General features: G+C 38.2%; 1 protein-coding gene across 2 annotated transcripts; it reads right to left on the bottom strand.

Annotated features, from left to right (window-relative positions):
• Positions 1–10,268: 10,268 nt before the first annotated feature.
• On the bottom strand, positions 10,269–21,102 carry LOC113714577 (uncharacterized). Of its 2 annotated transcripts, none has more exons than XM_027238488.2 (9): positions 20,777–21,102; positions 20,017–20,138; positions 15,865–16,072; positions 15,206–15,779; positions 14,878–15,129; positions 14,600–14,791; positions 14,454–14,528; positions 11,922–14,339; positions 10,269–11,635 (listed from the first exon to the last, which is right to left on the bottom strand). In XM_027238488.2, the coding sequence occupies exons 1-9, from the start codon at positions 20,941–20,943 to the stop codon at positions 11,606–11,608; spliced, it is 4,038 nt and encodes a 1,345-aa protein (XP_027094289.2). In that variant the 5' UTR covers positions 20,944–21,102; the 3' UTR covers positions 10,269–11,605. The 2 variants fall into 2 exon arrangements, with proteins under 2 accessions (XP_027094289.2, XP_027094288.2); XM_027238487.2 differs by having other exon boundaries at positions 10,269–10,838.
• Positions 21,103–22,098: the final 996 nt, after the last annotated feature.

Here is a 22,098-nt window from a genome sequence, read left to right as displayed (position 1 = left end):
AGAATAATTCAACTCTTCAGCTTTAGAATATGTCAATTTAATTAATAAGTTAAGTTGTTATAGCCATTAGGATTAGTTCCATAGTGTCCTTTGACTAGATCAAGTAATTTGAATTACAAATATCTTTTGTTGTGATTCATTAGAAAATTTTTTAGTAAAATATTATGTTGGTTTGTTTCTCATATGCTCTATAAATAGAGAATTAAAGAATTAAAACATTTTTCCAGTTCTTCAATAGAAGACTTTATTATAAGCTATTTTTTTCAGCACTAAGTATGAGTATTGTTTCTTAATTTATCTCTAAATTCCAACAAATTAATATCAAGTGCCAACAAAAATCACGAGTGCACATTTTGTTTTTATATTTGTGCACATCTTTAAGGAGTGACATTCCTTCACTTTCTATATGTGAAATGCATGCATGGATGTCAACATGTGTAGAACTATTTGTCTGACCAAAATTTGCACTGACAATAGAACAATTGGTCTGGCATTGGATCCAAAATGAACATGGGAAAAACTTAAAGAATGGTGGCTGCAAAATAATAAGAAAATATCTATTTGTACCTAAAGAAGGAAAGAGAAGGAGAAACTAAGGAAAAAGAAAGAGATGGAGAAACTAAGGAAAATATCTTTTTTCTTTTAAGATTCTAGAAGACTCACAATTTCTTTTTCTTATTATTGTTGGACCCAAATATAAAAACTAAGTTGGTGACTTCTGACTATTTCCCTTTGTAAAGGAATTTTATTTTTGAATCCTATTGTGGGAACCTGGAGTGCCACCTCGGCTACCCTCAAGTTCCCAAGCTAAATCTACCTGAAAGCATTTTCTAGTTTGTTCTACAGATAGTGATTGACGTGACTCCTATTGTTTGATATAACAGTAGTTAGAGACATCTTATGTAAGGTCTGACCTACAGTTTTCCCTATGACAATTAATGCAGCTCATTTTCGTGTAGTTTGTACTGGACCTTTAGGTTTGGGTTTGTAAATACCGGTCTATTCTTGCATCCAAGAGTAACTAATTTAGGTATCGGGCTTCTCCCGAATTAGCACCAACCCTATATCTTTTCCTTCTTGTGTTCGCAAGCAACCATTTTGGTATCTCCAACTTCATGTTTGCACACGTCCCATTATCCTACAATACATCGTGATCTGATCTATTGAGCAATTTAGGTCCACGTGAGAACAAGATTGACAAGTAACTAAGAAGTCACCACCAAAAAAGGAGGAATAGTGCCAAGCTATAAGCTTAAACTTACGAACTACTAGTGAATTACTAATGGATCAAATTTGTAAATTGCAAACTAAATTTGGTCCAACCAATTACGATGGTCTAATTTGGATTCAAATGTTAATTGAATAGCATCCTCTCGCTAACAAGCTGAAAGTATAAATATTGCGAACAAACTTAACCAACTTTTTTTTTGGTAGGCATGGGGTGGGGGTAGGGTTGCAACTCAATCGACCAACTTGACTCAAGCTCGCGAGTAGCTCGGTCAACTGCTTGACTTGGACTAGAAGACTTACAATTTCTTTTTCTCATTATTGTTGGACCCAAATATAAATACTAAGTTGGTGACTTGTGACTATTCCCCTTTGTAAAGAAATTTTATTTTTGAATCCTATTGTGGGAACCTGGAGTGCCACCTTGGCTACCCTCGAGTTCCCAAGCTAAACCTACCCGAGAGCATTTTCTAGCTTGTTCTATAGATAGTGATTGACGTGACTCCTACCATTGATATAACAGTAGTAGAGACAACTTATGTAAGGTCTAACCTATGGTTTACCCTGTGACAATTAATGCAGCTCATTTTCCTGTAGTCTGTACTGGCCCTTCGGGTTTGGGTTTGTAAATACCAATCTATTCCCGCATTCAAGAGTAACTAATTTAGGTATCGGACTTCTCCCGAATTAGCACTAACCCTATATCTTTTCCTTCTTGTGTTCGTAGGCAACCAATTTGGTATCTCCAACTTCATGTTTGCACACCTACCATTATCCTACAATATGTCGTGATCTGATCTATTGAGCAATTTAGGTCCCCATGAGATCAAGATTGGCAACAGTGCCAAGCTATAAGCTTAAACTTACAAATTACTAGTGAATTACTAATGGATCAAATTTTTAAATTGCAAACTAAATTTGGTCCAACCAATTACGATGGTCTAATTTGGATTCAAATGTTAATTGAATAGCATCCTCTCGCTAACAAGCTGAAAATATAAATATCGCAAACAAACTTAACCAACTTTTTTTTGGTAGGCATGGGGTGGGGGTAGGGTTGCAACTCAATCGAGCAACTTGACTCAAACTCGCGAGTAGCTCGGTCAACTGCTTGACTCGGACTAGAAGACTTACAATTTCTTTTTCTCATTATTGTTGGACCCAAATATAAAAACTAAGTTGGTGACTTGTGACTATTCCTCTTTGTGAAGAAATTTTATTTTTGAATCCTATTGTGGGAACTTGGAGTGCCACCTCGGCTTCCCTTGAGTTCCCAAGCTAAACCTACCCGAGAGCATTTTCTAGCTTGTTCTATAGATAGTGATTGACGTGACTGCTACCATTGATATAACAGCAGTAGAGACAACTTATGTAAGGTCTAACCTATGGTTTACCCTGTGACAATTAATGTAGCTCATTTTCCTGTAGTCTGTACTGGCCCTTCGGGTTTGAGTTTGTAAATACTGATCTATTCCCGCATCCAAGAGTAACTAATTTAGGTATTGGGCTTCTCTCGAATTAGCACTAACCCTATATCTTTTCCTTCTTGTGTTCGTAGGCAACCAATTTGGTATCTCCAACTTCATGTTTGCACACCTACCATTATCCTACAATATGTCGTGATCTGATCTATTGAGCAATTTAGGTCCCCATGAGATCAAGATTGGCAACAGTTTAAGCTATAAGCTTAAACTTACAAATTACTAGTGAATTACTAATGGATCAAATTTTTAAATTGCAAACTAAATTTGGTCCAACCAATTACGAAGGTCAGATTTGGACTCAAATGTTACTTGAATAGCATCCTCTCGCTAACAAGCTGAAAATATAAATATCGCAAACAAACTTAACCAACTTTTTTTGGTAGGCGTGGGGTAGGGATAGGGTTGCAACTCAATCAAGCAACTTGACTTGAGCACGCGAGCAGCTCGGTCAATTACTCGACTCGAATTCAGTCAAAATCGAGTTCGAGCTACTCAATTGAGTCTACGAGTCAATCTCGAGTAGGGATATTATGTACTCGAGAGTTCGTTGAGAGCTCTATCGAGTACTCGTTATAATATTTAATTAATATTTTAAAAATAACTAAATTATTCCTTCAGTTGGAAATTCTTTGACGAGCTAGAATACTTGAGCTCGATATTGAGCTCAAATACTGACTCGATCTCCAACTAGACGAGCTCAAATCTAGAATATATTGCTTTGAGTCAAGCTCAAGCTTGAGAGAGTTATACTGTGCTCGAGCCCGACTCGACTCAATATCACCCCTAGGTGATATGCTATGTTTTTAAATTCGGACCATGGGGGACCAGTTGAATTGGGAACCAAATAGGTGTTTAGTCCATGTTACTATAAAAAAAAATTGACTGGCAAAGATCCAATAAAAAATTGGGTTCATTCAGGGTTGAACTGGGAAAATCGGATCTGGAAACCCGAATTTTAACTTCCTATGCTTCTACATTTTTTGTCCATTAATATATATGTGTATGTGTGTATGTGTATATGTATATATATATGTGTGTGTGTATACACATGTATATATGCACATATACATATACATACACATGTATATGTATATATGTGTGTGTATAGATGTATGTATGTATGTATAACGTATGTATATATTTTTCTTTCCCAATTTGCACACGAATCAATGATGGAGAAGTTGCTTCATCTACACCTAAAAGAAAATGAGAAGAAGGAAAGAAAATTTACAAATTGATCTAAAAAGTCAATCGAAATAAGGAAACATCAGCGAAGCAAAGAAATAGAAGGGAAAGTAAAGAATAAGAAGTTTCATAACTTTTGTTTGACAAGAAAGCAACAATGAACACCTAGATTGGAAGACAATTTTTTTTTTAAGAAAGACTAGAAGACAGATAGACAGACTAGTCAAGATGAAGATAGCTTCTTTCACATGGAGAAGCGTCCAAAAGACTGAATGCAATGAAATTCATGAAGGGGACAAACTTCTAAAACTAGATTTGTTGTGGTTTTGAACTAGAGTTGCAACAACAAGAAGAATTATTGGAACAATGCACTCTAATCTTCTACAGTAGACAATATAGCAGTGAAATGGGTGAATTCAAAAGATGAGCCTCAGCTCTTCATTAATGACTTCAATAACAGAATTACAAGAATAGTGTTTATGGATTCAAGAAAGAAGGGGAAAGAGGTGAAGGAAGAATATGGGAAATGGGCAATGAAGTTGGCAATGATAAATCTCTCTGCAAACTAAATTTGGAATAATGACAATAGTAGAATCATTACAAAAATTCTTCATGCTTATATCATTTCCCAAACTAACTAATTCTAATGTAACCAAAAAGCTTAAAACACGTGTCATTCTAGGATTCTCAGTTGCAGTGGTTCTCAATTCAAGCTATATGCGTGAAGAACCCAGCAAAGGCGTGATTCTATGAGCATGCCTTTTTGCAGCTTGTTTCCTTCGTTCCACGCTTTCAGTGTTATGTGACCACGCCTTCTCCAACTTCTATCTTATTTCTTCATTGCCAGCTGCTACTCAATTCTTCACTCCATTACAGTGTGTCCTCCCCTTTTATAAAATCTTGACCTCAAGATTGGAAATATGGAAATTCCTCTCTTATCTTCACTGCATCTTCCCAGGTTGCTTCTGCTAGTTCAATGCCCTACCATTGGATTAGCCATTGGGTTACTGCAGCATTTCTCCTCTTGATTATCCTTCAACCTAGCAATGCCACTAGCTCCACCCTATGTTGCCCCTTCTCGTCAGTAGCTGGCAAATGAAGCACAGGGGATGCCTTTCCTCCCAGTTTCTTCTTCAATAGAGATACATGGAACACAGGGTGTATCTTTGATTCAGCAGGCAGTTTAAGCCTGTAAGCCGCACTTTCAATCTTTTCTTCAACTTGATAGGGACCGAAGTATTTGACAGATAGTTTGGTGTTGCTCCTCAGTACCACAGTGGTTTGCCTGTAAGGTTGTAACCTGAGGTAGACCCAATCTCCCACCTGAAACTTCCTTTCACTCCTATGTTCATCTGCATACCTCTTCATTCTTTCCTGTGCTAGCTTCAGGTTTTGCTATAGCATTGCATCTATTTTCTTCTTGTCCTTCACATATTCCTCCACTATTGCCATTCTAGCCTACATGTAAGGACCTAAACCCAGTTGGAGGGGGCTTGGTTCCATATAGAGTTTCAAAAGGGATCATATGTATAGCAGTGTGGTAGGATGTATTATACCACCATTCTACTAAAGATAGCCATGCATTCCACCTTTTTTGTTCTAGATGTGTCATACACCTGAGGTACATTTCCAAGACTTGGTTGACCCTTTTCTATTTGACCATCAATTTGGGGGTGACTGGCTCCAAGTGGTAAAAAGCTCAGTCCAAAATTGGTTGATGAAGATCCTATCCCTGTCTGAGATCATGCTCTGAGGTACTCCATGCAACTTGCAGATGTGATCCATGAAAATCCTGGCTATTTTAGGAGCACCAAATGGATGTGACAAGCTCATGAAATGAGCATACTTAGTGTACCTGTCCACTACTACTAGGATAGAATCCTTCCCCTCAAATTTGGGTAGTCCTTCAATAACGTCCATAGTAATATGACTCCAAGACTGCTGTGGTATGGGTAAAGGTTGTAAGAGGCCTGGATAAGCAACATGTTCATCTTTACACTTCCTACTAATGTCACACTGTAGTACTTCTGTTCTAATCTCCTTATACATTCCTGGCCTGTGGAAAAGTTGTTTAGCCCTCATGAAACTGGCTTGTACACTTGAGTGTCGCCCTAGCTGTGTTTCATGGAGAGCAAAGATGAGTTTCTTCCTTATATCTCCCCCTTTTCCAACAATTATCCTCCCTTTGTATCTTAGTACCCCACTCTGATAGCTGTAGTCAGTGTTACTACCTGGAGTTACCAATGCTTCTCTGATAAGATTTTGAACCTAGTCATCTCCTTGATGACTTTTTATCGCCTCCCTAATCCATTTTGGTATTACAATGGTTATAGTTGTACACTCACTTTCTTCCCTCTTTTCTCTCCTGGAGAGAGCATCTCGCACTACATTCTCTTTCCCCTTTCTGTAGCATATCTCATAGCTCAATTCCATCAGTTTAGTCAACCATTTTTGTTGTAGTGGAGTGGTGATTCTTTGTTTCGATAGGTACTTCAGGCTTTGGTGATCAGTATTGATGATGAAGTGATGACCCTTTAGGTAATGCCTCCATTTGGTAACAGCTGTGACTAGGCCCAATAGCCTTTTCTCATATATTGATAGTCCCGGGTTCTTATGCCCCAAGCTTTGACTCAAGTATGCTAGTGGTCTCCTATTCTGCATCAGTACAGCCCTTATACCCTCATAGCAAGCATCTGTCTCCACAACAAATGGCTGAGAAAAATCGGGCAGTGCCAATACAGGTATACTGCACATAGCCAACTTTAGTTTCTGGAAAGCTTCGTCTATCTCATCACCTCAGTTGAATTCATCCTTTTTGAGTAGAAGGGTCAACGGCTTTGTAATGGCTCCATATCCCTTAACAAATCTCCTATAGTAGCCTGTTAGACCCAGAAATCCCTTCAGCTACTTAACATTTCCTGGTCTTGGCCACTGCATCATACTGTCAATCTTCTTGGAATCAACCGTTACTCCTTCTACTGTGATAATGTGGCCTAAGTATTCCACCTACTCCTGTGCAAAAGAGCACTTACTCCTTTTTGCATATAGCTGATATTGCCTTAGGATCCCCAGAACCTCAATGACATGCTTTATTTTGCTCCTCCCATATGGAACTATATACTAGCATATCATTAAAAAATACTAGTACATGTTTCCTCAGTTGCTCCTGAAACACATGGTTCATCAAACTCTGGAAGGTTGCAGGGGTATTAGTTAGGCCAAAGGGCATGACCTTAAACTCATAGAGGCCCTGATGAGTTTTGAAATCTGTTTTAGGAATATCCTCTTCCCTCACCCTTATTTGGAAATATCCAACTCTAAGATCAATCTTGGTGAAGTACTTGGATCCATGCAATTTATCCAACAGTTCATCAATGGGGGGCATAAGGAATTTGTTCTTTATTGTCAGTTCGTTTAGTTGCCTATAATCTACACAGAATCTCCATGATCTATCCTTCTTCTTGACTAGGAGCACTGGAGAGGCAAAAGGGCTACTACTCAGTTGAATGATCCCATGTTGTAACATCTCCTGAACTAACTTCTCAATCTCAGCCTTCTGAACATAGGTGCATTTGTATGGCCTGGATTGGAATGGTTTCGGCACCCTCCTTGCAGATGATGGCATGATCATGACTCCTTACAAGGGGTAATCCTTGAGGCTCCTTGAACACATCCTCATATTTCTGCAGCATTCCTTCAATTTCTGGAGGTATTGCCTTTTGTTCTTGCACGTCCCCATCTACTTCACTCAATTGTGCTAGGATTCCATAGGCCTGTTTTCTGGCCCATTTGTGCAACCTACTTCCCTTTATCAGTCTCAATTGTACCTAGTTACTTTCCCCCTTCAATTCTACCTATTGATTTCCCTTCTTAAATTTCATACTTAACCCCGTAAAGTCAAACTCCATGGGATTGTATCTGGCAAGCCAATCCTCCCCCAACACCATATCACAACCTCCTAGCTTCAGTGTGTTAAACTGGTGTTGGAACTCATACCCCTGCATTTTCCATATCACAAGCTTGGTTAAACTCCTGGACTGCGTTTTCTCTCCATTAGCTACCCTAACTACTAATGAGGGTGCATTGCTATACAACCCCAAACTTCTTGCTAACAGTTCATCCAAGAAACAGTGTGTACTACCACTGTCAATCAAAGCAATGACACTCCTTCCCATTACTATCCCTTTTAATCTAATAGTTTTGTGCTCACTGCCCCCTACTAGAGCATGGATTGAAATCTCCATATGTTCATCTTCTAGCTTCCCCTCTATACAATCACAGAAGATATCAGATTCATCCTTCTTTTCCTCCCTTTTTACAGCATCTAACCCCTCCTCTTCTCCCATCAACAAGAGGTTTAGATGGGCTTGCTTGCACACATGTCCCAGGGTATAAGGCTCAGCACATTTGAAACAAAGTCTCTTCTCCCTCCTGTGGTTAAGTTTAGCTTGGGTGATTTTCTTGAATTGGTTCTAGCTATGGGTGGGGGTATTGAAGGCTCTAGTGGCCTGTCTGTCTAAAGTCTTAGTATTAGCTGAGTTCCATTTTGAGTGAATCTGAGATTTAGGTGTGTGTTTTTGGAGATAGGGGCTATGAGTGGGTGATTTTTGGATCTTTTGCAAGGCTCTCAGGTTTCTCTCCTGTAGTTTAGCAGCATCTATTGCATCTGCTAGAGTTTGTGGTTTAGCCATTTTCACCATATTGACTATCTCTTCTTTTAAACCACTAAGAAAACATGCTTTGTAGTAGGAATCTTGTAAATGAGGGAGTGAAGGCATTATCAGAGGTTTGAGCATTTCGAACTTCTCCAGGTAGTATGCTACAGAACCTGTCTGCATTAGTTTATTAAATTCTTCAATAGCTTCTTTTGGAGTGCCATCAACAAACCTCTCACACAAAGCATTGGACAGCTCATTCCAGGGGAGTGCCTCTCTGCCTCCAAATACTCCATGGAACTGTGTGTTTGTCCTATCTCTGAAGTAAAGTTATGCAATCTCTGATTTCATATTCTCCTCAACTCCATTGATTTTGAAATACTTGTTAGCCTTCCTGACACTCCCTTGGGTTCTCTCTAGTGAAGTTGGGTAACTCCATTTTTGGCAGCCTGGTGTTTGCTTTATTGTCCTTAGGTTTAGATCTGCCCTGAGCTTCTCTTTGTACCTCCCAATTCTTGTCTCTCTCTTTGTGTCATGATCCAGAAGTACTGCCCTCAGCATCCTTACCCTTATCATTCAATTTCGCCATCATTTGTGCCATCATGTTCATCATTCCTTCATATTTCTAGTCCAGGTTTTCAAGAGCCTTTTCAGTGCTCTCTTGCTTGTGCTCCATTTTTTTTGATAGCTTGTTCCAGACCATCATTTTTATTAGCAAACATCCTTACTGCCTAGCCCAGTTAAGTCTCTCCTGTGTCTTAGTCATTCCCAATGGCTCATAACTAGCTCTGATACCACTGTTGTGGTTCTGAACCAAAGTTGCAGCAACAAGAAGAATTATTGGGACAATGCACTCTAATCTTCTACAGCAGACAATATAACAGTGCAATGGATGAATTCAAAAGATGAGCCTCAGCTCTTCATTAATGACTTCAATAACAGAATTACAAGAATAGAGTTTATGGATTTAGGAAAGAAAGGGAAAGAGGTGAAGGAAAAACGTGGAAAAGGGGCAATGAGGTTGGCAATGGCAAATCTCTCTGCAAACTAAATCTGGAATAATGACAATAGCAGAATCATTACAAAAAATTCTTCATGCTTATATCATTCCCAAACTAAATAACTCTAACGTAACCAATAAGTTTAAAACACGTGTCATTCTAGGATCTTCAGTTGTAGTGGTCCTCAACTCAAGCTATATGCGTGAAGAACCCAGAAAAGGTGTGATTCTGTGAGCATGCCTTCTCGCAGCTTGTTTCATTCGTTCCACACTTTCAGCGTGCTGTGACCACGCCTTCTCCAACTTTTACCTTATTTCTTCATTGCCAGCTGCTACTCAATTCTTCACTTCATTACAAGATTGTGCCCAATAATGCTTGAGGAATTGTATGTTGATCCTGAACATGCCTAGTAGCTAGTTCGAGACTAATAGAAAAGCTCCATATGGATATATAAGAACATGACTTGCTAATTCACAGTTAAATCCACTTGGAATATTAAATATAATCAAGTGAGACACTCGTACCACATGAAACTTTTCTATTGACAAGTTACTTCGAACTGAGATAAAATTTTCCAATAATAATTTAGCCTTTAAGAACGAGCTAACAGAGTAATTTATGGCTGACATCATTTCTTCATTTCCATTAAAATAATAACAGTAATAATATCCAGTCCATCATCAGCAGTTCAAGTTTGGTGAACTCTGGAACGCGTGTATTCCACAACCTCATGCGCCATTTACTATTATTCTTAGTTAAGACACTGACGTCTCAACACTGAACAAAAGGAAGACTCACCAGTCTACAGTGGTTACAGTATAGTAATTTCATATTTCTAGTAGTCAAGGATATCGCGAGAAGGGGTATATCAGTAGTAGTAGACCATACATACAGCACTATGAGCACTATTTGTCAATTTTCCAGTAATATATCACCTTTTACATACAAAAAGAGAATGATTTTAGTGGGGAATGTGACCCTTGTCAAATTCACGAAGTCCACAAGCAGTGGATGGCATGCAACTCACTGAAATCAGAAGATTTTAAAGACATTTTGTAGAGCTCCCTCAACTTTGCAACTTCTCCAGACTTGTGCCCCGGGTTTTGCAGAGAGTTGACAGCAGACTTCTGTGAATTCATTGGAAGTGTTGCTGACAATACCTTCTTCAACACCATCTGCAGCTGACTCCAGAACTTAGCACAAATTTCAGGATTCTCCTTGCCGAAAGACTCATTTATAGATAAATGGCGGGCTTCAAGTAGGCGAGTAAGAGCAGATTCCAGGAACTGTTGAACAGGCAAAGACGCCATCAAAATATGCAATGGAAGAGAAAATAACTCCTCGGGACATATTAATCACTTTTAAAAAAATCAAGCTGACATAACTCTTTAAGACTATCATTAGCAGTGCTCTTCGAGTCAAAATTATGAGTCTGAGAGAAGAGGTAGCCAGGAGATAAAGTAGCAGAACAGATAAGCAAACAATGCAAACACTGTCCGCAAAGCATGGTGGCTCCTAGTAAAATCAAGAGCCAGTTAACACTCAAAAAAGTTGGATGTCAAACATTACTTCAGGTTAACAATAAGCAACCCATCATAACTTGTTTATGCATCTCAGTGAAACCTCTTACAAAGGCAGAGCCTGTAGGGATGGCGCATATGAAGTAACTGCATGCATATACATATTCGTCATGCATATGAGAATCAAATAAGATGGTCATATTCAGCACTCTTCACCATTAATACAGTCACACTTTGATACAATGCTACTACATCCATAGCACACAACAAAAATATGTTCAGAAATAAGGCAAATCTTTTAATCATAAAAAAAAAATAAATAACACAAACAGGAAACAATGCTAGAAACATATCTATTATTTCATTGCAGGTTTGTTTGATCAGAATAACATGTCAAAAGTTGAATTCTTCTTCTTCATTTGGCAGGTCTGAGTCTGATTACATTAAAGCCAGGATCCAGCCAGGATCCAGCCAGGATCCAGCCAAGAACTTTGTGCGCCAAAAAATCTCCAAGCGAGTTGGACTTTACTGCCTCAAACAGTATTCTCCTCAATAATGTTAATCTACAAAATATTTATTGTAAACACCAAATAGGTTCGGTTCCGTTCAAAAGCATACTCAATTGGGCAATTTAAATTCAAAAAATCAGACAAGGATCATTTTGCTTTAGAGTACAACTTTAAGAAATCTATTTATAAGGCATTAACATCAATTAAGACATGCATTCCCGGTGAAAAGGTTATAGATTGCAAGTACATCATACTGCATTTACCCTAGTATAGAATCCCCTAGCACTATTAAAAATTATAATAACATAACAGGACAAGTTGTAAAGATCTGAAAGCATACCATATTTGAATGCAGAGAACACGAGAGGCTCAAAGAGAGAGCTGATCTCTCCATTATAATATTCAGGTACATCCAGGGATGAGTTTCTGGCCCATAAAAATCCATAGACTTCTGCCAGTTCCTATCTGCCAATGAAGCATACTGCTTTACCCTTTGGTTTTCACCTCTAGACATGTTATTTTTCTTCATATCTGACTCCAAAAAATTTAAGCACCGATCTCTTTGGTAACAAGCGAGCTGGAAATATGAATATGCAGCCTCTTGTTTCCTTAACTCACCCAGTGACTCATAGACAGACAAAGCCCGCCTGATGGCATCATTAGCTGATATCTCATGCTTTCTATACTCCTTTTCGGGTCTAGTAACAGCTGGACCAGCATTATCCTCAAGGACTCCATTTTCATAAACCTCTGCAACTGTGTCTTCTCTTGCTAAAAGCATGCCAAGCTTCAAGTACGTATGAGCAAATTGTGCATACACTTCATCCTTCAAGCTGCTTGATGCACAATCTGCATCTTCAGCGCTAGCATTTACTTCCAGTTTTGCAGCTCCATAATACATGAGAGCTTTACTGTATTCGAGTTTAGCTGTTTCAAGTGCTTGCTTGTATGCATTATGGAAGACAGCAAATTTCTTGAAAGTTTCAATCTTTGATACCATCTCTTCAGCCAATGCCCGTCTGCCATGGCCAAGATTGCAGTTAATCAGGATGATGTTGGTATGATCAGATACTTCTTTGAATGAACTTATTGCATCGGCAAAAGCAATTTCAGCTCCATCCAGATCTCTTTTTTCCAGCCTACTTCTACCTAATTCATTGCTCACCCATCCTTTCTTTTTAGTTACAGATCGAAGTTCTCCTACAGTACGCGGATTTCTACCAAGTGCTTTTCTAGCTTCTTCATAACACTCTAAAGCAATAGACAAATTGTAATCACCATCACTAATTACCGGATTCCTGACATACTTGAATATACCTCCATCCCTAACTTGGGATGTTTCTCCAACAGCTTCAGAATGACTATCTACTCTGGATCCAGTTTCCATCTCCATGGTAGTACCAGCTCTTTCAACATCGCACTTGACAGTCTTTTTATCACCGCCAGCATCTGCATTCACACCAGAAGTGTTTGTTAACATCTCATATTTGTTGGCTTTTGAGTATCCACTTTTTTCTGCTCGCTGATGAGCTCGAGCATCCTCATTCGACTTGGCATTTGAATACAAGGTACCCTTGGTGATTGATTTCTTACTCATCTTCCTGCCATAAGCTGATGGATGTAAACTTGCAGAACTACTACTGGCACTACTACCACTAGTAGCCCTGTCACTCTGGCAGCTGCAGTTCACTAACGAACAGGAACTGCAGTTTTGGCTACATTGTCCCAGCTTCTTTTTAAGCCTTTCAACCTCCTTCAAAACTTCAGGTGACATTTTTAGTTCCTTCGTCAATGATTTTTTCTCTGATTTGACAGAGATCTCTTTGTCCTTTATCAAGTGAAACTCAACATACACATCGCCTACTAATGTCCAGGCCTTGGCCCAAAATAGGTAACAGGAAGGTGACTGCTCAAAAGCAAAACCATCATGACCAGTTATGGATTCATTGTTTTCTGTTCTATCAATAATTTCCAACTGGTTTGGTGAGGTACAAACCATGGATGATACAAACCTTGTCTCTTTAAGATGTTGTGGCATTGACCCGTAAACCAAACATGCCAACTCTACGACCTTTAAAGCTTGAAAGAGCTGGCCATCATCCTTGTAAGCTTGTCCCAAAGATAAGTAGGATTCTCCAAGCAATAGAACAAGTTTCCATGCCTTACCATCCAATTTTGACGTCAGAAGCCACTCACAAATGTCACAGACCTCAATACAATCAGGGTCCCCACATGCACATACTGAAAAATCATTTGGTGAATGAAGACCACCCTGAAGTTTGCTAATATAGTCCATGTTTACTTCAGTATGCTGTAGTTGGCGTTTCCATCTGATAGACTTGATAGCTTGAGAAACATGATGTACAGCAGCCAGCTTTGAGGAGATTGGATCTGTAACTGCTTGCACCACAGGACCAGTAGAATCCAATGAATCACAAATCGAAAAGCTTTGACCACTGGAACTTGGGATATCAAGTGGATATACCAAGGGTGGGTCACCAGATACAGTAACAGAAGATATGTTACCATTCTCTGTCTTTGCAACAGAATTTTCAAGATCCAAAATTTGCACTTCTTCTGGATCAACCTTTTCAAATTCAGATTCGGAAACTGTAGGATAGGCCTCACAGGAATCTTCCTCAGCATCAGCAACTGTAACTTCATAGTCTGTAGGTACTGCTTCAGATGTCAAGTCCAGTTCCTCATCATAAACTAAAAGCAGCCTTGCAAATTGTTCATGAGCAAATGCACGGACAACCTATTCAACATACTTTCATATTAATGCAGACTGTAGTTTCCCAATTTAAAACAAATTTCTCCATAGAAGAAAACAGGGAAGTAAGAGGTGAACTCTACCAGATGAAAGCCATACCAGATGATCAGGCTCATCAAGGAGATCAAGACATTGTCTGAAAAACCTCACACACCTTGTCCTCTTATCAGAAGACTGCACCAAAATACTCAATTTTAGCAGTAGCTAAAAAAACAGTCATAAATTTATAAATAAATAACATATACCATTGAGAGTGAGAGCCTGTGAGCAATTCGATAAAGCAGGGTGCCTAAAGAGAGTAACGAATCACTTCTCCCTCTATGAATCAAAGATGGCAGACCACTTTCAGCATCATCACAATCTTCAGGAGAGTGGTTTTTAGGCATAATAGATAAATCAAAAAGCTGAATGACATCTTCTCCAGCACTTTTGTATAGCTGAAGACGTTCAAATCAAAGAATGAGAAAAAACTTGAGATAAAACCTGGAGTAAAATAATTCATAGAAACAAATAGGAACCATACCCAATAAGCACCAGGATCTTGCTTGCAGTTGTCCTGAAGAAACCTTAATACCATTAAACCATTTTGCTGGACAACATAGGGATGAAAAGCAGGAGTGCCATCTTCTGATATGCCTTTCAGTAGAAATATATCTTCCGTTTTCAAAAGCTCATAGCCCTGGACAACACCATCTTGATGATAACATATGGCCAATTCAGGCACACTGGCCATAACATTGTCTAGCCAGGCTTCCAGCCAAGTTAGGGGAGTAACCTACCACAATTAATAGTAGAAAATGAGATGTGATTGATGTCAGCCCAGGAAGAATTGAATTAGCTGTATTACAAACCTGTCGAGAAACATCCCAAAGATGCAAGCTAACTGCAACATACTTCTCATTGCTAAATATGAGCAAGTCACTGCCCAGAAGCATGCGAAAGTTGTGAAACTGCCAAAACAAAACCCTCAAGAAACTATCATCCTTAACTCTTCTATGTTTTTCCGACTCTTTAACCGTGCAATTAGGCTTCTCTTTAACTTGTGAAATTTTTTTAATTGCAGTTTGGCCTTTATTTCTCTTACTCTTATTTTTTCCCCAAAAGACCTCATCCTCTTTGACCTTCGCGTATTCTTGATAACGCTTAAAGTCTTCATCCTCAGACATGTCATGGCTATGTCCAGATGAATTATTTTGTTGCATATAATTTCTCAACGTTTCAACTGGCTCCTCCCCAGACTCAAATCTTCCAGGAAGAACACATGAATCTGATTTATCTTTTGTTGCCGTATGATGACTTGGTGGACAATCGCAGGCCTCCATTCTAACTGAGTGCATGGCAAAGTTCAGAAACAAGGACTCATCTGCAGATTTTGATTGGTTCTTCTGTCTTCTAACTATCTTCTCTCCCTCTTCAACATCCGGCCTGTATTTCATAGTGCTTGAAATTGATTAAAGGACTCATAAGACAGTCCAAATAATATGGAACAGAAAAGGAAAATCCAGGTTACCCAGTGTTCAAAACTAGAGTCTGTCCAACACGTTGTACAGCAATAGATAATCGAGCTTTGGAGTATGGCATCTTAAAAATCTGCTTCAAAACGTCAGCTGGGGCAATAACGTCTATCTCGTCTCCATATTCTGCCAAGCCAGACACAGCAAGCACCTCTCCTTTTCGTGTAACATTTGGAGTAATAATCCCATTTTCCCATGATAAATCTGCAAAACAAAAGAAAACCTTCTTACTTTGAAAAATGCTCAATATGGTAGACAGCAAAATGGTAACCAGAAAAATTTTTTTAAAAAAAATTGTGCATTTTCCTAAAGAATGCACCTTAACAAGACAATCATGCAACATTGTTGGCCAAAATGGTGAAGAATATGTTAGCGTTACTGCAAGGACCATTTGGCCCACAACTTTCATCTCATAACCCAAGGTGCTATATATACACCGTACACTGTGTAGGCCAAACCAGTGCACCAATATCATGACCGTTATTCAAATATACCATCTAATGGTAAGTTACACACTTAACTGCATTTAAACAAATTAAACATGTAATGCATGCCCCAAGTAATCTTGATTATCTAAAGTGAGGATCCTCACATGACAACTCAATCAAAAACAAGTTAAACAACTTTTTGGACTTTCCAAATCAAAAGACATTCTCCACAACAGTCTGACGTAATTTGTACAAACAGGATTTACTTAATCTGTATTTGTCCAATGAAACAGGATAGGTACCTTACTTATTACAACTGAATCCTAGTGGAACCAGGCACCATTGCTATGCACTCTTTATGCTACTTCTTGATGCCATTGTTTTGCTTACTTTCTTGCTATAAAAGTCAAATTTCAAACTTCACATTTGAAAGGTCCACAAAAGCAACAACAATAACCACGGAAGCAAAGCACTGGAAAGTAGAAGACAATTTATACAACTAAAAAGTTTGTCAGAAAAGCATTTTAGCATAAAATGGGTCTAATAAAAGTTACCATGCCATTTTCCAACAATGGAAGCACATATTATATGGAGAATGACCCAAGGAGTCATTACCCTAAAGTATAATGTTACATTCCGCTACAATTGCTTAAATTCATAATTTCACCTGTTACTATCACACCTTTCAAAAAGAATTGCATATGACCATGTATACAGAAATTGCATTATATATACATACTACATATTCCATCTCCAATGTAACAGATTAAACTTTTAGATCACATAGAAGTTAATGATGAGGATTATTTAAGAGAAAAGACAACAAGAAATCCCTTGTGTTCACTTGGATCCATAAACCACAAAACAAATGAAAAGTTTTATTTGTCAATCCCAGCTATCAAGTCACTTACAGAAGTTAGATTCATGAAATGGAAGTTGGATATATCGCCAGAATCAGTATTATCAAATCAACTAACATCTCCCACAACAATATACATAGTGAATCACACAACTTCAGGGTACATCAATTGAACAGACATGTCACATCGAGGACACATGCTATTCAATTGCTTTGATACAAGTTATTGCTAAGACCATGAAATGAAAGCAACATCAAGAAAAATTTTCAATCAATTACACTAGTCTGGGCAATCAACACAAGGTACCATTTAACAACATATGACAGTTTGAACTAGGCTACTTGAATATGTTACAAATATGAAAACTATTAGAACTGTTTCAACTTTTACACGGTATCAGTCTGCAGCTTGAGTTCTCTAGATGATTTAGTTGTTTATGCAGCTATATTACTCTTAAACCAGGAGTTCTGATGACATATTCAAGCATCCTAGTAAAAAAATGCTCAGACATTCCACCCCCTACACCAAAGAAAGAAGAAAGAAATGAATTGACAATCTTTTTTTTATTTTAATGCGCAGACAGCATATTGCTAGAAGCTGAGTCCTGCAGCTTGAATTAACCAATTCAAATCCTTCCCAAGGAAACTTGATCGGCTGGTGAACTGCACATGACAGAACTGTCACACTCGAAGAACATAGAATTTGTAGCCAAGCACCAACAACTATCATGATTAGCTATAATGGCTGTCAGTTGGATACTTGGATCTCTTGACTTCAGCAAGAAACAGCTTCAGTCATGAAACAGTGGAAAGTAAACTGAGCACAATATTATCCATGTTTCATAGTAATTAATTGATTCCCCAACCAGCCTCCCCTATCTATCGCTTATAGTCAAAAACATCATATGCATGCAACTGAGCATGAATACCACCTATCCAACCATTGAAAAAGAATAGTGCACTTCAACCAATGAAGGTTCCTAGGAGTTCAAACTGCATAACCTAGCGTATGTTAACCAACACAGAAGAAGAAAATTAATTAAAATACATAAGATTCAGGAGTATTTTCCAATCATTATAGTAAAAAATTTTTCCTAAATTCAAGATGGCATCTTAACAAGTGAGCTAAAATCTTTTCTGGATTACTGGGAAGTGTGATATGCTTATAATATGGTCTACAAGAACACCTAGGTAATCTATTTCCACACCTTACAGGTGCATTACATGCTCCACAGCCAAAGCAACTAGATTACAATTTCAACATATAAAGCATTATTTACCATAAAAAGCATATTGTGCCAAGAAAGATGTCAATTCCTGTGACAGCACAACTAATAATCAGTTTCAATTGGCATCATACCAATGACGTGAAAGTTTCTATATGTAGCCTAAGCACATCCAGACACTCTAAACTATGTTAATCGGACTGTTCATTTAGCCTGCCACACCCATGTCCAACCCATCATTTTTACACTAGATTAGCCGTGTTGGAGGGATCCTGTAGCTGAGTCCAAGTAACATAGACTCTAAAAAGTTGTCTGTTTGTTTATATGGGTTTACCTTCCATCTGCATTCCTTTACCACTTCTTTCAATGACGTTAAAAGGTTTCCAAATGTTACAGTCAAAATCAAATTGCCAACAGAACAGTAGGACAAAAGATCATTGGCAGTTATGTTATTGTCCTTTTCTCCTCTTCTTTGTCCCTTTAAGCTTTTCTCATTTCTAAGCATCAAGCCACAAAAAAAGAAATTCTGGTCCCATAAGATATGTACATTGTATAATATTACAGTTGGACCATTATATTTTTGCTTTCCAATTTACAGTGGATGGACATGAGAAACAAATTTTTTGGGTTCTTTGTGAAAATACTGCTAGCATGTGTTTCCACATTATGAAAGACTTCAATTTGAACAATCACAGAACATCATAAAATGTGTCAATTGTATAATATTACAGTTGGACCATTATATTTTTGCTTTCCAATTTACAGTGGATCGACATGAGAAACAAATTTTTTGGGTTGTTTGTGAAAATACTGCTAGCATGTGTTTCCACATTATGAAAGACTTCAATTTGAACAATCACAGAACATCATAAAATGTGTCAATTGTATAATATTACAGTTGGACCATTATATTTTTGCTTTCCAATTTACAGTGGATCGACATGAGAAACAAATTTTTTGGGTTGTTTGTGAAAATAATGCTAGCATGTGTTTCCACATTATGAAAGGCTTCAATTTGAACAATCACAGAACATCATAAAATGTGTCAAATTGTCATAAAGGGTTTCTGAATATAAACTAACCACGATTTCATAGTACTCGAATACCTTCAAGTCATTTAGCATCAAGAATATTCTTCCCAAATTTGTGTACATATGATTGTTAGTCTATAACAAAGGCTCTGCCAATAACCTCACATGACCAATAAGTTTGCAACATTTTCATGCTACCATACATCATATGTATTGCTTATTGAGATCTAAGCTTAGGTTTTTCCCAACATCTGACTTGCTTTAAGCATAGGTGGTTGCCAGTTTAAGTTTGAATTCAAGGATGATCCAACAACATTATAACAAAATCCAACTTGATCAAGGCATCAAGCTACACCCCTTTCAAGACTGGTAAACAAATAATGCTGAAAGACAAGATATAGAATGCCATTCTAAGCATAGCAAATAGGAACTGTGACAGGCCAAAAATTGATGAGAAGAATATTTTTGACAAAGGGAAGTGCTTCTTCTTCTTCTTAATCTAACCCCTTTTTCTTCTGTTTTGGGCAGAACATCATTCATTTGTCGTCCTACATAACCAAAATAGCAGATGAGAGACATTTTCACAAGCTAACAGTTCTATCACCTCCACTTGTCTTTGATTGTGCAGCAGCAACCGGAAGCACCTTTTCCGGGGGTGTTTGTGGAATAGGTAACATATTAAGATCAGTCTCTGTAGGAATCATCCGATATCTCGGAGCTTGCACCCTGAATCAAAATGAGAATGTCACAATAAACTATCTTAACTCAAAAATCGCATGCACAAAAATAGAAACACAACCAATTTTTCAAAGCTAATATTGACAATCCCTATTTGTAAATGCCAGACCCCCTCTATTTTCCTAGTCATGAGCAAAGACAAAAGTATCCCTATCTTTCATTCCAATCAATCATTTGAATACACTGTCAAGAACATGGAGAGGTCGTAAATGCAATGAAAGATAAGGTTACATTTATCTTTCGACATGATCAAACATGTTGAAGAAAGTGTCGTTCTCATTAACCTCATTAACATTAACAAATAAAGGCGTGCCGACAATAATTCTATATTTTATAACCTAGAAAAGAAAAAAAAAATCCTGGACCAAACATGCCATAATTAGAGAAAAATGCAATTCAAAGCAACCGAAGCAACATCAAAATCCAAAAGGTAAAATGGCATCGAAAACTGGGAAAAAAATTTAAAAACTGAAACTCAGCAGAATCACTTGCGTACATACTCAACCTCGCACATTATAAAGGTTAAACAGGTTCTAACGAAAAAAAAAAGAAAAAAAAAGAGAGAAATGAATATAAAAAGATAACAAACTGAAAAAGAGAATTGGGACTTTAGTCTGAGGAAGTACGTTTGTGCAGAGGGAATAAGGGCGGCGGAATCAAAGTCATGAAAAGCTTTGTCCGTGGGGACGGGGATGGAACCGCAGAGGAAACCGACGGGTTTTGGCCTCACGATTTCTAGTCTCCCCACGCACAGCAGCTCCATTGATTGTGGTGGAGCTTTTGGTTTCTCCATTGCAATTCTCCTTTTTTCGGCGTTTCTCAACAAAACCCTAGGGCCTTGAGCTTTTCATCATCTTACACTTTGACTGAGGGTGCCGGCGACGACGGTGGCGGTGATGCTTGTAATGGGGGAGAGTTTTTGCAGAGGAAGAGCTTGAGGTCGTCTTATTCTAAATGATTTTTCTGTTTTTACTTCCTTATTTTAATTTGGGAAAAATACACTTTTCCTCCCCAATGTTTGGGATTTTGGACAATTTCGTCTCTAATGTTTTAATTAAAACACATTTCATCCTCATAATTTTATAATTTCGATCAATTCATTCCTAAAGTTTCATTCAAACACATTTCATCCTCATAATTTCATAAATTTAGCCAATTGTGTGACGTGACCACTTCTCCCTAAAGCGAATCAAAGGGTATCCGCGAAACGCCTGTCCAACTCTCGCCAGGACTCAAGACAATTCCCGTTCAAGTTTAATACAATAATAACCAATAAGACAAGACAAAGTAAAGAAGTGCAGAAGCTTCTATAAATAATATCCGATCTCACACCACAAGTTCAAAATACATCAATTTCCAAAATATACAACTATCAAAAGGTCTAGTCGATTACATTTGAAACCCTAATACAAAAGTACATCCCAAGAGTTTCTTCAAGTCTCACTCCAAGTTCGTTCCTGTTAAGGAAAAACAAATCTACGGGGTGAGCAATTGCTCGTGAGACCAAGAACACACATGTAAGTACGTTGTCCAAGTAACAATCCCAATTAACAAGTAAAATAATAATATTTGAGTAATTAACAATTCCAGTGAAATTTAAACAGAAACAATTCAAGGATATGGTAACTCTCAGGAGCTAATTTCCACTTGCCTTGCCAATCTCAATTGTATACCTTCCCGTGATGACTCTCCATCAACCAGGTTGATATTTCCAATCCGTAGAACTCCACTTACTTCTCATGTCCGTCCACCGTACACCGCACCGGGCCCGCATGACATTTATAAGGCGATACTCCATGAGTATGCCAAGCGAGATCTCTCCAATAGATCAAGTTTATCATGTTATTCTCAAGACTCATCGAGATTCCCAACCAAGCCCATGCCGATTCGAGTTCCAAGGTCGGCCTATGAGTTTGGACGTCCCCCATGTAGCATTTGAGAGTCGAGG

This window comes from Coffea arabica, chromosome 10c (assembly GCF_036785885.1).
Source record: "Coffea arabica cultivar ET-39 chromosome 10c, Coffea Arabica ET-39 HiFi, whole genome shotgun sequence".
NCBI lineage: Eukaryota > Viridiplantae > Streptophyta > Magnoliopsida > Gentianales > Rubiaceae > Coffea > Coffea arabica.
Note: the sequence above shows the minus strand (reverse complement) of the source record. Positions and strands in the feature narration are given on the sequence as shown.

What these genes read in the sequence shown, in the direction of transcription:
- LOC113714577 (XM_027238487.2), bottom strand. Translation starts at nt 20,943, where the DNA reads ATGGAGAAACCAAAAGCTCCACCACAATCAATGGAGCTGCTGTGCGTG. An exon ending in ACTCTAGTTTTGAACACTGG is followed by an intron (nt 15,780 to 15,864) that starts GTAACCTGGATT and finishes TATGAAATACAG; the next exon opens with GCCGGATGTTGAAGAGGGAG. An exon ending in GTTCTCTGCATTCAAATATG is followed by an intron (nt 10,839 to 11,921) that starts GTATGCTTTCAG and finishes CCTGTTCAACAG; the next exon opens with TTCCTGGAATCTGCTCTTAC.